The sequence below is a fragment of the Puma concolor genome, chromosome B4 (genome assembly GCF_028749965.1).
Source record: "Puma concolor isolate L17-30 chromosome B4, mPumCon1.1.hap2, whole genome shotgun sequence".
NCBI classification, from domain to species: domain Eukaryota; kingdom Metazoa; phylum Chordata; class Mammalia; order Carnivora; family Felidae; genus Puma; species Puma concolor.
Window position 1 is genome coordinate 43,356,052 of NC_141673.1, and position 16,340 is coordinate 43,372,391.

Here is a 16,340-nt window from a genome sequence, read left to right on the forward strand (position 1 = left end):
GCTCCACCTTCATAATATATCCAGAAACTGACCTTTCCTCTCAATTTCCATGCTATGGTAGGTAAAATTCTAAGAGGGACCACGAGCCCCCTTACCTTTGGTGTACAAGCCTTGCATAATTCCCAGGACAGTGAATATGATAAACTTTACTTCCATTATTAATAATTTATGTTATATGGCACAACTGACCTTAAAATAGGAAAATTATCCAGGTTTGCCTGACTCAATCATTTGGGCACTTTAAAAGCAGAGAGTGTTCTTTGGCTGGTCACAGAAGAAAAGTCAGAGATTTGAACAATGGGAAGGTTTTGCTGATTTGAAGATGGCGGGAACTTTGTGTTAAGAAATGTGGGCAGCCTCTACAAGCTGAGAGCAACCTCTGGCTGAAAGCCAGGAAGTAAATGGGGTCCAAGTCCTACAACCACATTGAACTGAATTCTGCTAACAACTGGAATGTACTTGAAGTAGATTCTTCCCTAGAGCTTTAGAGATAAGAACTCAGCCAAGTTCTTGATTTTGGTCTTTGAGACCCTGAGCAAAGAATCCAGCCACCCTGTGCGTGAACTTACAGTCTATAGAACTGTTTGATAAAAAATGGGTGCTGTTTTAAGTCACTACATTTGTACTAATTTATTATGCAACAATAGAAAATCAATGTACATGCTAAAACCCTAATACCATAGTCTAGAGGCACCTGACTACCTCAGTCAATAGAGCATGTGCCTAAGCCCCACACTGGGTGTAGAACTTACTTAAAAAGAAAAGAACCAATCATAGTCTATAGCCTGTCATATAGAAACAATCTTTTTTTTTTAATGTTTGTTTATTTTTGAGAGAGAAAGAAAGCACAAGTGGGGGAGGGGCGGAGAGAGAAGGGGACAGAGGACCCAAAGCAGGCTCTGTGCTTGCTTGAACTCACAAACTGTGAGATCATGACCTGAGCTGAAGTTGGACACTTCATGGACTGAACCACCCAGGCACCTGCTTTCCTCTTTGAACTCATATTTCCCTATACTCAATGCTTAACACAACAGCAAGGATAATTTTTTTAAGTGTTCTTTTCAAAACATAGATAAGATGTCACTCACGTGCTTAAGACTTTCCAATGGCTTAGCCATTACTTAGAATAAATTCCAAAATCCTTAACATGGCTTATGGTATACTATTTGGTATAGCTGTCACCTAACTTTCTACCTCAACTCCTACTTCTAAGCAGTTATTCATTTCTCAAACATGCTAAATCTTTCCCAGCTCAGAGACTCTGTGCATGCTCTTACTTCTATCTGAAATATTCTTTAGTCATCTTTAGACCAAACGCTACTTTGTCTTGCAACTACCCTATCTGTATTGCATACTGGTTATTCCCTATCTGCTTATCTTGCTTTATGTTTTATGGCATATTTTATTATCTAATTAAATATTATCTATTTATGTGTTTACTTATTTATTGTGTGTCTTCCTTCCAAGGCTAAAAACTAAATATGGTCAGCCTTTTTTGGTCTTGTTGGTAGATAGATCAGAGCCTTGTACAGAGTTGCTGAGCGCATAAATGAAGACTAGTGCCCCAAAGGAATCTCTTTCTTCCCTCACGTCAGTACCCAATTCTCTGACTTTTCAATACCAATGAGTAGTTAACTTTCAAAAGTTTCTCCATGTAATAGACATCATCCTAATGCTTTCAGTCTGTAGAAATGAAAGGGAGCCTAAAAGGTTTTGTAACGACTCTACATCCTGAACTTGTTTTGCATAACTGTGTTCAAAGTCAGTAAAACTCCTCTCAGGAAGGGACTTTCTGAATCTAATTTGATTTATATCATACTTCTGTTATTTTCCCTATCCAGAGGAATACAATCAGTAATCAGTAATCAATGTTTGTTTGTTTTTGTTTTGTTTTGTTTTTCTTTTTGGTTTAGTCCCAGAGCATTTTATTTGGCAGAAATTCTTTCTCAATCCTAGCTTATAGCTAATTTTACTGTTTTTTTGGCCTATTGATTAGGATATTTTCTCAGTTAGATATTTTAATGATACTACTTATAGTATCATCTTGACCTATAAGAAAATTTCAGAATTTCCAACAAAGCTCTCCAGAGATGAAGGCTATTTTTGAAGGTAGTTATTTCCTGTCTTAGGAAGGTATTCAAGTGTGGGATAAATAATCACATGGTAAGTCAGTGGAAAGAATTCAAGTTTCATACGGATAGATTTACTAGGAGACTTTTAAAGTACTATTGCATCTTTGAGATATTATGATTTTTTATATGAATGAGACTAGCCTCAAATAATAATACAACTTGCAAAGGATGGTCAATTAAAAGTGTCTTTCAGTTACAAAACTGATGCACTCCTGAAACAACTCTTACAATATACATTTATTGTATACACAATCTAGATTATACACAATCTAGATTTATACACATCTAACCTTATTTTCCTTTGACTTTTATTACAAATATGGGAATAAACTATTTTGGAAAATAATTTAATTCCTATGCTCATTAGGCTAGATATTGTGAAATAATACTAATGTTAAAATTTTTTTAGTAAGTAATACTTGGCTAATTTATACATTAAATAGATATGCCCAAATATTACTTATTTCATTATAGAATTGAAAATATTTCAATATAAATCTTTAATATCTTATATTTAATTATTTTACAGTTTACAAAGACATTTAGAAGAATATATTGAAAGTTAGGAAAACCTAACCTTGAAAAGTTACCAGTTTAATATTCTTTTTAAAATTTAAAGTAACTTACCCTGGCGCATAGTTGCAAATGAAAACTGCTGCATATCTAATATTTTCAACTCTTGCACACTTAGTAATGGCACAACCAACTTTGTAAGATGTGTTCCAAACAAGCTAAAATAAAGATTTCAAAGAAAACAAAATTTGATTCTAAACATTTACTCTGCCATATTATAAACAATAATATATTCAATTTACAAAGAACCTTTAACCAAGCATTTTAAGGAATATGAACTATTCTTCATTTGGATGCAGGTAGAAATTTTTTTTAATTTAAATCCAAGTTAGTTAACATACAACGTAATAATGATTTCAGGAATAGAATTTAGTGATTCATCACTTAGGTATAACACCCAGTGCTCATCCCAACAAGTGCCCTCCTTAATGCCCATCACACATTTAGCCCATCCCCCACCCATTATCCCACTAGCAACCCTCAGTTTGTTCTCTATATTTGAGTCTCTGATGGTTTGCCTCCCTCTCTGTTTTTATCTTATTTTTGCTTCCCTTCCCCTATGTTCATCTGTTTTGTTTCTTAAATTCCACATATGAGGGAAATCATATGATATTTATCTTTCACTGACTGATTTATTTTGCTTATCATAATATACTCTAATTCCATCCATGTTGTTGCAAATGGCAAAATTTCATTCTTTTTGATCACCGAGTAATATTCCATTGTATATATATATGCCATATCTTCTTTATCCATTCATCAGTCAATGGACATTTGGGCTTTTTCCATACTTTGGCTATTGTTGATAGTTGGGATGCAGGTAGAGAATTATCACAGATTTAGGGAAGCATTTCCCAAACTGTACTTGGAGAAACCTTTAATAGGTTCTACCACTGTAAACTTAGGATAAAGAGTTTGAGAAATACTGATCCAGAATGGTTTAAAGTCAAAGGAAGGCACACATGCTGAATCAATTTTCAAACTCCTGTTGAATCTGAGAGTTCTAGGTTATGGCAGATAGGAAGAGGGAAAAGGAGGAGATAACGTTTTGGAAGACTGGAAGTTGTGCATAGAAAGGAAAAAAAAAACCAAACATCAAGATTATAAAAGGAAAGAAAAAGCTATACAAGGGTAGAGAGTAACTGAATGCAGTCAGCATTTCTCTATTCTTTTGTTGAGGAAGTTCTATTATGAAATAAAATAGTCTGGGCCTGCAATGCAAAACAAATGAATAAAAGAGCAGGTTTCTATAAAAGGACAAAAGGTCTTGAATTGGAATGAAAATATGAGAACGATTAAAGATGTTCCAGAAATTCTCTGTATGACTTTAGTATTTCTAATACTTCCACACAACTTCCACATAACAAGAAAGTGTTTGGTCTTGTTAACCTCTGTGGAAGAAACAGTTTCTGGTTTTCTTTCCTTTTTGTCCCAAGTCTTAGTGGTTTTAAAAGTGTGATTCTTAGGGGCGCCTGGGTGGCTCAGTCGGTTGAGCGTCCGACTTCAGCTCAGGTCACGATCTCACAGTCCGTGAGTTCGAGCCCCGCGTCAGGCTCTGTGCTGACAGCTCAGAGCCTGGAGCCTGCTTTGGATTCTGTCTCCCTCTCTCTCTGCCCCTCCCCACCTCATTCTCTGTCTCAGAAATAAACATTAAAAAAAAATTTTAAAAATAAAAAATAAAATAAAATAAAATAAAATAAAAGTGTGATTCTTAAAGAAATAGTGATACATTAAAAGAATAGAGAATAGAATGTCTGCACCATTTGAAATGGAGTTAAGTAGGTAAGATAAAAGAAACAAAAATGTCTATGATACCAGAAATAAAGAGTAAAATATAACAGAGGAGTAGATCATGGAGTAGACATGATTAATTTACTGGGATTATTAAAATCATATTAAGGAGTCTGGCTTTGATATGAGTAAGACAATGGAGAACCACTATAACTTTCCAGAAGAAGAAAGAACAGTCAAACATCTTTTAAAACATGATTCATTTGATGGAACATAAAGACATGAGTTCAACATGTCTTAAAGTCATAAGATTTTAAGTTCTGCATAAAACATGACATCAGATCTTATTGATTAAAAAATAATAATCTCTTAAATCAGCTTGGAAGTTCATCTAATAATTTCTTGATTCCTGGTACAAATATTTATTGAAGACCAAAATAATGTTGTCCATGACATGTGGATAAGACAAGGTCTCTGTACTTAGTGTAGTATCATATATAAAAAGATGATTATAAATAATGTGATATGCAAAATAATAAGTGTAGAGGAAATAACAAGTAGTTTAGTATTCTTGGAGCATAAAGTGTAAATGTGGATTGTTAGACAGGAGACAGGAAAATAATGCTATTAATTGGTACTTAACATGCTTTAATCAATCAGTTATACAGCAGTATGTATACTGATCTGTGCAAAATAATCAAGTCTTTTACTTATGTTTATAGGCAATAATTTAAAAATAATTTTTATTTCCTGTTTCATCCTTTTCCAGTACGTATTGCTTTTAGAAAAGTACCTTTCATTTTTGGGTATGGAGATGAGATTTACCACATTTAAAGAAATGTTTTAACTGTATGGTTCATGTAATAGATGGAATTATAGACATTTTGAAGATCTAGGAATGATTAGAATTTTGATTCTGTTAGAAGTAACTTACCATTTGGGTTAATTTATAAAATTAAACATAATAAAAACTCAGTAGTAAAGCAATTAAGGAGTCTATTGAATTAATATAAAAATTAGATACCTGTTTATAATTAGAACAGTCACTAGAGCAACTGTCATTTTCAATATGGTACCTTTTCTTCTCTTCATACCAACTTCTGATAGCAATATTTGCGGTAAATTCATTTTCGGGGCCAATCCACATATTTTCACCAATACCATTAAATTTAGGATGGGCCATGTTTAGTTCTTCTAAATGAGGATTATGCTCACGCAAACATTTTTTCCCCCATGCTCTAGCAGTCCGTGACAAAGCTACATCCCAAGTCTGAAAAAAAATGCAAAAATCAAAGAAAACAAAATAATAATGAGCATTTTTTGTTGTTGTTGTTCTCTAAATTATTTTCCTAGAGTTCTCATATTAGATTTAAGGAAACAATACTAACTTTGTGCTTATGGGTCTGGTTTGTGGAATTTCTATGGGGGAAAATAATTTTGAGTTAATCATAAATGAAATAACTATTTCTTGAGGGAAAGGACTACCCATATATTTGTAATTAAAAAATCAGATTTTAAGATGATGCAAATGGTTATAATACTCTTACATGTAGTCTATTCAGAATATATACTTTTAATCTCATTCCTTTTATACATAGTAAGATAAATATTTTAAATTATTGTATAAGAACTATTTATTGAATACTGAGTATATGCAAACTATTGTAATGTGAGAAATAAAATACAAAGTCTGGCATAAATTTTCTCTTCTATATTTTATAGATAAGATTTTAACACATAGCGGTACTTGGTAAATATTATAAAAGAGGCAAATGTAAAGTTTTATGGATAGTCCCAGAAATGTAAGAAAATATCACAAGATACTGTTTCCTGGCTAGCCCTGGAAATATGCAGAAATGTGTAATTTTATCATTATTTAGAGACTCATTAAATTCAGCGGTTGATTAAGGACAAGAACAAAAACAGCACCCATAGATAAATCAGCAAAATAGTTGTAAAATCAAAATGCTTTGTACACATGTTATAGTATATCTGAAAGTAAACATTTCTGAAAACCAATACTAAGATTTCCTTAGAGTTTTCTTAATTTCATAGATTATACATAAATATAGAAAATATAGAAAATAAATCATGCCTTTAGAATACTTCCCACCCCCAACATTCCTCCCCAAAGGTAACAGTTGTTAAAAAAATTGTTTATGCATACATTTCTCTATGTCTATATACATACACATACAAACATATTCAAATATAAGATACAAGTGTGGATGTTTCAGGTAGGTATTGTGCGATTTTCTTTCTTTGCACTATTGTAATCATACTATACACAATATAACTGGCCTGCAACTTGGCAGTTTTCTTTTAGATTTTTCCATTTTAGCACAGCTCGATCCACCTGTTTTACAAACTCTACATTCTATTCTGTAGTATGGATAGCATATAATAAATGTTACCATTCCACTATTAATGGCCCTTTAGTTTTCCATTTGCAAACAATGCTCCAAGGACTATCCTCCTCCTGTGTTATTTTGCATACTGTTTACACATCACAAGCTTACTACATACTAGTCACTATTCTAAATGTGTTTTAAGTATCATTTCACTTAATTTTCACAATAATTCCACGAGTGATGTATTATTATTACTGTCTCTAATTCACAAAAGAAGTAAAACAAACAAACAAAAAAATTAAGTAGTTGACTTACAACTACTTATTGCCAGTAAATTGTGGAGCCTGGATTTGAATCCAGTAAGTCTAACTCTCAACTTGAAGTTTGTAAGCATTTCGGTCATTGCTTCCCATGACTGTGCAAATAAGTTATAACACATTGCTGGTATTTACTTAATTTGGCGCAGCCCTTTAGAATAGCAATTGCTGTATATCATATAAATAAAAATATCATATCCTTCATCTATTTATCCCCTTTCTCGAATTTGTCTAAGGAACTAACCCAGAAGGAAGAAAAGACTTATGTCTAGAGAAACAGTCCTTGTGATATCATTTATCATATAAGTTGGAAGCTCCTAATTGCCTGGTCAAAGAATATTTGTCCAATAAATTTTGCAGCCATTTCTAGTGACAATCACGAAGACGGGAAGCAAGAGAAACAGTTGATGAGATGTAAAATAGAAATGGGGGGCGGGGGGGGGGGAAGAAGCAAGAATAACATTGTTCAGGGAAGGCAAAATTAGGGCCAGGACTAGGACGAGGTGACTGAGACATCCCCTTAGGTGAGTGCCTCTACAGATCCCAGCTCCCTGCAAAATCTTGGTAATAACTGTGTGTCACACAGTGGTTTCTATTTCTTGAGTGTAATCACTTCAAGCGTATTTTAAACCCACAGTGACGTGCAGTTCCCCGCCATCCGTAAGCCTCAGTGAAGCAGTGGCCCGGGTTTCCGAGGCCGAGCAGTGGCGTCGTGACAAGGAGGTTGTGGGGCGGTTCGGACAACCGCCTTAGAGCCTCACCATGAAGCGCAAGTTAGACCCTCCGGGGGAGACGTTGCCCCGGAGCTCATTGTGGAGGTTCACGTATTCATTGATAAAATGTACTTCCTCTTCGTGAGGCAAAAGTTTCATGTTCACACCGGAATCCGGCAGCAGTACCCAGAGTTCACACAGCCACAGCTTCAAAAGAACCCCTCCTATCCGAGGAAGCGATTGGGCGGACCGCTCGGGCGCTAAGGTCCTAGGGGCGTCCATTGTCCGCCCGCTGCAGACAGGCCAGTGCGCACGCGCCGGCCCGCCCGGGTGACCAGCCAGTCTACGTGGGCGCGCGGGCAGGCGGGTCCGCCTCTCTTGGGAGCCGAGGGAGAAGTGGGGACGGAAGAAGTGAGGGGTGGAGAAGCTCCTCAGAGCTGTCTGCTGAACTAACCGAAGAGGCTTGAGTTAAATGAATGCAGGCTTTTCAGGAAACTGATGTGGCTGAATATTATCCAGAGTTGATTTCTGACACCAGATGATGTGTCATCGTTTATTAATGAGCCATCTGCATACCGATTGGCAATTGCTGAATAACGAACACGTCGGAGGAACCTTCTAATTATGCAAGGGGAAATGAGCTTTCGTCTGTGATACAGATGAAAATGCAGTTAATCTTTTTCTTCCATTCTTGTCTGTGGAGTTGGAAGTGTAGTGCAGGACGCGCCCTTTATTTTCCTCTTGGACAAACGTATTTCCTCTTTAAGGTGGACTTCCTCATTGAGATTTTCTCTCCGTGTTTTTTTTTTTTTTTTCTTTTCTTTTCAAAAATTTATTTTGGGAGAGAGAGAGTGCTCGTGGGGTAGGGGCTCTTACAGAGAGGGGAGAGAGAGAGAGAATCCCAAGCCATCAATGTGCAGTCAGCAGGGAGCCCCATGGGGCTTGAACTCACAAATGGACATCATGACCTGAGCAGAACTGGAGTCAGGCGCTTAACCCACCGAGCCACCCAAGTGCCCCCCTCTCTCTGTGTTTTAATAATCTTTTGTGGGAACCACAGATTATATGGAAAAGTGGAAAGCTCAGCTTTTAGGGCATAGACTAGGAATCATCAAATTCTCATAAGGTTAAAGTACTTACATTTCTCCTAACTCACACTGTATTGACAGCTTGGAATATCAGTATTCATCATCTCTGGCAAATTGTCTTGTTCACAGTAGTAGGTAAGAACTCATTTCTTGTTTTCATTTCCTTCTTTCAGACAGAATGGTTAGTGTCTTAGCAGATTTTGGCCGTGTCCCTTCACCTCCAAACATTTGCTCAAGAAAATTTGCTTTGAAGAATGTAAGTTCTAGGCACACAATAAAAGCACGTGTTTGTTTTGGGGTACACATTTGCATGTAACATATTGTGTTCAATAGCATCAAAGGGTGATATTTGAAATCGCCCACATGGGATAGAATTTTGCCACAAAGAAAGCATTTGACTGGTTGGTGAAAAAATATCTAAAAAAAGTGTGCTTTAAAAAATTATGATGTACACAATTGAAAGCAGCAGACCTCACAAGATGGTTTCATTCATGCCATTATGCTTTTAATAAATATTTAGTACCAGGCAGTGTGTTAAATAGCTGAAAAAGACCCAGACTCTGCTTCCAAATAGCCTGCAGTTTAAGAGAACTAGCAAGTGTTAACTCTTGTATCATGTGATAAAAACAAAACCAAAATGCTAATGCAGCATGTATGGGACAACTAACACCCTTTTTGAAGACCATGGAATCCTTTTTAGAGAATGTGACATCAAGAAGGTGAAGCATACCAGTGACAGAGCACATTCTGAACAAAGGCAAAAAGCATGTAAATATACCAGGAGGTCTGGAAAGGCTAACAGTGTTTTCATACGACCAGAGCCTATTTTAGGGGTGAAGGTGGCCAGTAGTAAAAGATGGAATTCCTTTATTGTGTTGGTACTGTTTACGAAAATTGCTGTATTAAAGCACAAGATACATAATGCAATCTTAAATTAGGAAGAAATTTTAGACACTTACACTCATCCCATGTATTTGACGTGTGCTTTGACACATCATTAGTAGGTGATCATTATACCTCTGCTTAAATAATTACACTAACGAGGAAGTCACTGTCTCTTAGGTAACCCATTCTATTGAGCTGGACACCACACTCAGTAGTAAGTATTTCTTTAGGACCTCCTATGGTGTCTGAGTCCACGATAGGTATTAGAGCTACAAATGCTGAACAAGCCAAATATGTCATCTATCCACATGAAGTTTTAGTTAAAGGTGATACAGACAAGTCATCAAATAATTATAATGCAGAGTAGTAAATTCTATTTTTAGTTTATTTCAAAAAAATCCTTTCTATGTGTCAGGCATTATTTTATTTTATTTTTAATTTTTTTTATTGTCATAAAATAGACATTAACATCATCTTTACCATTTTAATCATTTTTAGTGTAAAATTCAGTGGCAGTTACATTCACAGTGTTGTATAATTGTCACTACTGTTTTCAGAAATATCTAGCACTATTTTAAAAGCTTGGAGAATATCAACTCATTTAAATCATAAAAGCCTTAAGAAACTGACGCTATTATTATCTCTGTTTTACAGATGGAAAAACTCAGAAAAAGAGGTCAAGTAATTTGTCTCAAGTTACCCAGCCAGTAAATGGTAGAGCTAGTTTTCAGACCCAAGTGACTCAAATGGAAGTACAGAGGAAGGGCACAGGAAGGCATCTAGTTTGTGTAGAAAGAAGTTGGGTTTGAGGAGGATGTTCTGCAAATATTCAGTCTTTCAGATATGTGAATGAATTGGTCCACATCATGTATTTTATATAAGAAGTATTTTATTTTTTTATTTATTTTTTTATTTAGTCTTCTTTTTTTATTTTTTATTTAGTCTTCTATAAGAAGTATTTTAAATGCATTACATTCTAAATACATTTTTTCAGAAATTATAAGGTGGCATGTAATATTTGAGGATTATTTAATCATTGTTTAACATTCTATGTATTAAAATCACAGATTGTGATTACAGTATATCAGTACTGTAGGGGCCTAGGGCACACTGCCCCAAGATGGGCCACTTGGCATGAAGACTACTTTGAATTAAAAAGCAATCAAAACCCAGTAGATTCAGGAAAAGCTGTTTACCCCCTCCCCCCCACCCAACAACTCCCTAAAGAGAATTTAGATGGAGGACCTTCTCTAGGAAGAGTTATCACTGTAGATTACTACATTATACTGTGAACTAGGTATGGTAGACAGGGCCTGTTTTTTTTGTTTTTAAAATTTTTTTAAATGTTTATTTTTGAGAGAGAGAGAGAGACAAAGTTTGAGTGGGGGAGGTGCAGGGTGAGAGGGAGACACAGAATCTGAAGCAGGCTCTAGGCTCAGAGCCCGACGCGGGGCTGGAACTCATGGATGGGACCCTAAGATCATGACCTGAGCCAAAGTTGGACGCCCAACCAACTGTGCCACCCAGGTGTCCCAAGCAGGGCCTCTTTGGTCAAAGTCCTCTATGTCCCATTGTTTCTGAAAGGCCCAGCAAACATTTATCAAGCATTTACTCTTTTCCCTTTTCCTGTGAATTGCATTCCTTCTCTTTGAGATCCCAGATCTCTATTTCTTCTCCTTAGTTCAGAATGACATACATATCTCATTTTGCCTGGCTGTCTTTGGAATTCCTATGTCTGTTTGGATACCCCATACATACATAATTAAGTTTGATTTTCACCTGTTAATCTGTCTCATATCATTTTGATTCTTAGTCTGGCTAGAAGGACCGTGAATAGGAAAGGAAATCTTCCTCAACAGTACCAAAAGATGTGTGTGTTTTCTCCTCAGTTCTTACAGTTTGTGACTTTTTGAACTTTGAAATTTTGGCCTATTCATCTAGCCCTCAAAGAAGTTTTAACTTTCTTAACTTTGAAAGTGGTGATATAATTTAACACATTAAATTTCTTGAAGGCACTGGAATTGTTAGAGGATATTGACAGAATCATCTGTTTCTTTCCAAGCAATGTGAAAAATAAATTACCACTAAGATTTTACTAAAATTCTGCTGCAGATGTTCTTTTTGAGTACCCATTTACTTTTCAGTTGTGTCTAACAGAGATAATGCCTTTACTGGAAAAATATGAGCAATTTTAGGATATAGACTTTAAGCTTATCTCAGATAACTTTGGACTTAAGTTTTCACTTTCTGTACACTGTGCTTGAAATTTTAGGGAAATAATGCTCTAATTCTGTACTCGGATTTTGATAAGAACTAGCAAGTTTAAACATACATTTTTATGTACACCTAAGGAGAATGATCATGCAGTATGGCTGAAGCTATGATGTGTGTTATTTTGTTGTCTGTAAAGATGTTACTGGAAAGACACTGTTTTTACTTTACTCTTGCTCTTTCACTTTTCTGTCACCTTCACTTGATTGATCTTTTCTAGAACCCAAAAATTCAAATTATGATAAGGGTGTGTGAGAAGTGTTATAAGAGAAAACCAAAATGATGGTACAAATAAAATTCAACATTTGAAATGGAAAGATGGACTTTAGTTCATGAAAATCTAAATAGGGGACAACTGAGAAAGATATTTGCTAGATAAATGTCAAAAGATTAAAATCAGCAATGTGCCATTAAGGCACATTTAAGAATCACTTAAAATTCCTAAGAAAATGAACAACACCATTAGAAAAATAGATGGAGATGAGTAGGCACTTGACAAAAACAAAACAAAACAAAAAAATGGAAACTCTAGGGGAAATATTCATGCAGCATCTATTATTTTCACATGTAGGTAAGATGTGTAAAACCAGATTCCAGGTTGAGTTTGGGTGTCAGGAATCAAAAAACAGTTTGCTTCTACCTAAAAGTCAAAGCCATAAAATTGAATATAAACCTGGTAATATTTACATTAAATTTTGACTCCTAAATTTATATAACTTCTGTATTCTTGAGGTCAATATTTATTTAGAGTGGTTAAATGTATGCAATAACTCCTAGGAATCCTTGACCAAAGGACAGCATTCCTCATGCTGTCTTAATAACTCTCAAAAAGTGTATTTGTAAGTCTGAATGCAGTTAAAAAAATATGTTTAAATCTACTAGTAGTTCAAGAAATGAAAACTGGGGCAGCGGGGTAGCTCAGTCAGTTAAGCGTCCGACTCTTGGTTTCAGCTCAGGTCATGGTTTTAAGGTTTGTGGGATGGAGCCCCACATTGGGGTCCACACTGATGAGCCTGCTTGGGATTCTCTTTCTCCCTCTCTCTCTGCACTTCCCCCTCTCATGCTCTCTCACTTTCTCAAAATAAAGAAACATAAAACAAAGAAATGAAAATAGCATCTACCTCACAGGATTATTGAGAGGATTATGTAATTGTTATATGTGAAGCATTTAATGCTTGGCACATTGTAAACATTACTTAGTACTAGGTATTATTATTATTAAGTTAATACTATTAATAAATACTATCTCATTTTTATTTACATTGACAAGGACTAAAATTAATTTTTAACAGCATGGTGTCAGACATGTTATGCATTTTTAATACATATTTATTAAAATATTTTTATAAGGAACAAATCTAATATGTACAACTCCACGTGAGTTCCTGGTGCTTTTTGGACAGGGGACATTGGCAAAGTGGTGCATGTCTTTCCTAAGGAGAAATGGATATTCTACAGGGAGTGATGATTATGGGATTTGTTTATTTCTTTTGTTGCAATGTGTGAACCTGGGTAGATTTAATTACAGAATATATTACCTGGTTTTAACTAAGCTAGCCATTACAAAATGGTCACATGTTTTGCTGAAAGGAAACTGTAGACTGATTGTAGTTGTAAAGATACAAGCAAGCAAACAGTATCAGTTGTTTGATTATTATTATATTCCTGGCATAATCATCTCTTTAGCATTAATTAAAAAATTTTTTTTAACAATTATTCATTTTTTTTCCAATATATGAAGTTTATTGTCAAATTGGTTTCCATACAACACCCAGTGCTCATCGAAAAAGGTGCCCTCCTCAATACCCATCACCCACCCTCCCCTCCCTCCCACCCCCATCAACCCTCAGTTTGTTCTCAGTTTTTAAGAGTCTCTTATGCTTTGGCTCTCTTCCACTCTAACCTCTTTTTTTTTTCATTCCCCTCCCCCATGGGTTTCTGTTAAGTTTCTCAGGATCCACATAAGAGTGAAACCATATGGTATCTGTCTTTCTCTGTATGGCTTATTTCACTTAGCATCACACTCTCCAGTTCCATCCATGTTGCTACAAAGGGCCATATTTCATTCTTTCTCATTGCCACGTGGTACTCCATTGTGTATATAAACCACAGTTTCTTTACCCATTCATTAGTTGATGGACATTTAGGCTCTTTCCATAATTTGGCTATTGTTGAGAGTGCTGCTATAAACATTGGGGCACAAGTGCCCCTATGCATCAGTACTCCTGTATCCCTTGGATAAATTCCTAGCAGTGCTATTGCTGGGTCATAGGGTAGGTCTATTTTTGATTTTATGAGGAACTTCCACACTGTTTTCCAGAGTGGCTGCACCAATTTGCATTCCCACCAACAGTGCAAGAGGGTTTCTGTTTCTCCACATCCTCTCCAGCGTCTATAGTCTCCTGATTTGTTCATTTTGGCCACTCTGACTGGTGTGAGGTGATATCTGAGTGTGGTTTTGATTTGTATTTCCCTGATACGGAGCGACGTTGAGCATCTTTTCATGTGCCTGTTGGCCATCCGGATGTCTTCTTTAGAGAAGTGTCTATTCATGTTTTCTGCCCATTTCTTCACTGGGTTATTTGTTTTTTGGATATGGAGTTTGGTGAGCTCTTTATAGATTTTGGATACTAGCCGTTTGTCCAATATGTCATTTGCAAATATCTTTTCCCATTCCGTTGGTTGCCTTTTAGTTTTGTTGGTTGTTTCCTTTCCCGTGCAGAAGCTTTTTATCTTCATAAAGTCCCAGTAGTTCATTTTTGCTTTTAATTCCCTTGCCTTTGGGGATGTGTCAAGTAAGAAATTGCTACGGCTGAGGTCAGAGAGGTCTTTTCCTGCTTTCTCCTCTAGGGTTTTGATGGTTTCCTGTCTCACATTGAGGTCCTTTATCCATTTTGAGTTTATTTTTGTGAATGGTGTGAGAAAGTGGTCTAGTTTCAATCTTCTGCATGTTGCTGTCCACTTCTGCCAGCACCATTTGTTAAAGAGACGGTCTTTTTTCCATTGGATATTCTTTCCTGCTTTGTCAAAGATGAGTTGGCCATACGTTTGTGGGTCTAGTTCTGGGGTTTCTATTCTATTCCATTGGTCTATATGTCTGTTTTTGTGCCAATACCATGCTGTCTTGATGATGACAGCTTTGTAGTAGAGGCTAAAGTCTGGGATTGTGATGCCTCCTGCTTTGGTATTCTCCAAAATTACTTTGGCTATTCGGGGCCTTTTGTGTTTCCATATGAATTTTAGAATTGCTTGTTCTAGTTTCGAGAAGAATGCTGGTGCAATTTTGATTGGGATTGCATTGAATGTGTAGATAGCTTTGGGTAGTATTGACATTTTGACAATATTTATTCTTCCAATCCATGAGCACGGAATGTTTTTCCATTTCTTTATATCTTCTTCAATTACCTTCATAAGCTTTCTATAGTTTTCAGCATACAGATCTTTTACATCTTTGGTTAGATTTATTCCTTGGTATTTTATGCTTCTTGGTGCAATTGTGAATGGGATCAGTTTCTTTGTCTTTCTGTTGCTTCATTATTAGTGTATAAGAATGCAACTGATTTATGTACATTGATTTTGTATCCTGCAACTTTGCTAAATTCATGTATCAGTTCTAGCAGACTTCTGGTGGAGTCTATCGGATTTTCCATGTATAATACATGTCATCTGCAAAAAGCGAAAGCTTGACTTCATCTTTGCCAATTTTGATGCCTTTGATTTCCTTTTGTTGTCTGATTGCTGATGCTAGAACTTCCAACACTATGTTAAACAACAGCGGTGAGAGTGGACATCCCTGTCGTGTTCCTGATCTCAGGGAAAAAGCTCTCAGTTTTTCCCCATTGAGGATGATGTTAGCTATGGGCTTTTCATAAATGGCTTTTATGATCTCTAAGTATGTTCCTTCTATCCCGACATTCTCGAGGGTTTTTCTTAAAAAAGGTTGCTGAATTTTGTCAAAGGCCTTTTCTGCATCGATTGACAGGATCATATGGTTCTTCTCTTTTCTTTTATTACTGTGATGTATCACATTGATTGATTTGTGAATGTTGAACCAGCCCTGCATCCCAGGAATGAATCCCACTTGATCATGGCGAATAATTCTTTTTATATGCTGTTGAATTCGATTTGCTAGTATCTTATTGAGAATTTTTGCATCCATATTCATCAGGGATATTGGCCTGTAGTTCTCTTTTTTTACTGGGTCTCTGGTTTAGGAATCAAAGTAATACTGACTTCATAGAATGAGTCTGGAAGTTTTCCTTCCCTTTCTATTTCTTGG

At 35.9% G+C, this 16,340-nt stretch overlaps 2 protein-coding genes across 6 annotated transcripts in view; one reads left to right on the forward strand and one right to left on the reverse strand.

The window, feature by feature from the left end:
- The window catches only part of GLIPR1L2 (GLIPR1 like 2), a 31,057-nt gene extending 22,921 nt beyond the window's left edge, over window positions 1–8,136 (reverse strand). Inside the window, exons 1-3 of the mRNA XM_025926966.2 lie at window positions 7,866–8,136; window positions 5,461–5,706; window positions 2,760–2,863 (exon numbers count right to left, since the gene is read on the reverse strand). Coding sequence (XP_025782751.2) covers window positions 2,760–2,863; window positions 5,461–5,706; window positions 7,866–8,099 — 584 coding nt within the window. The 5' untranslated portion in view covers window positions 8,100–8,136. The remainder of the gene's footprint in view (window positions 1–2,759; window positions 2,864–5,460; window positions 5,707–7,865) is intronic.
- Window positions 8,137–8,174: 38 nt separating this feature from the next.
- Window positions 8,175–16,340, forward strand: part of CAPS2 (calcyphosine 2) — a 114,298-nt gene continuing 106,132 nt past the window's right edge. For 3 of the 5 annotated variants that reach the window (XM_086712805.1, XM_086712801.1, XM_086712803.1), the window contains exon 1: window positions 8,177–9,040. The gene's annotated coding sequence lies outside the window, so the exon portion shown is untranslated. Of the gene's footprint in view, window positions 9,041–16,340 lie in introns of all 5 variants that reach the window. The other 2 variants (XM_086712804.1, XM_086712802.1) reach the window with 2 other exon arrangements.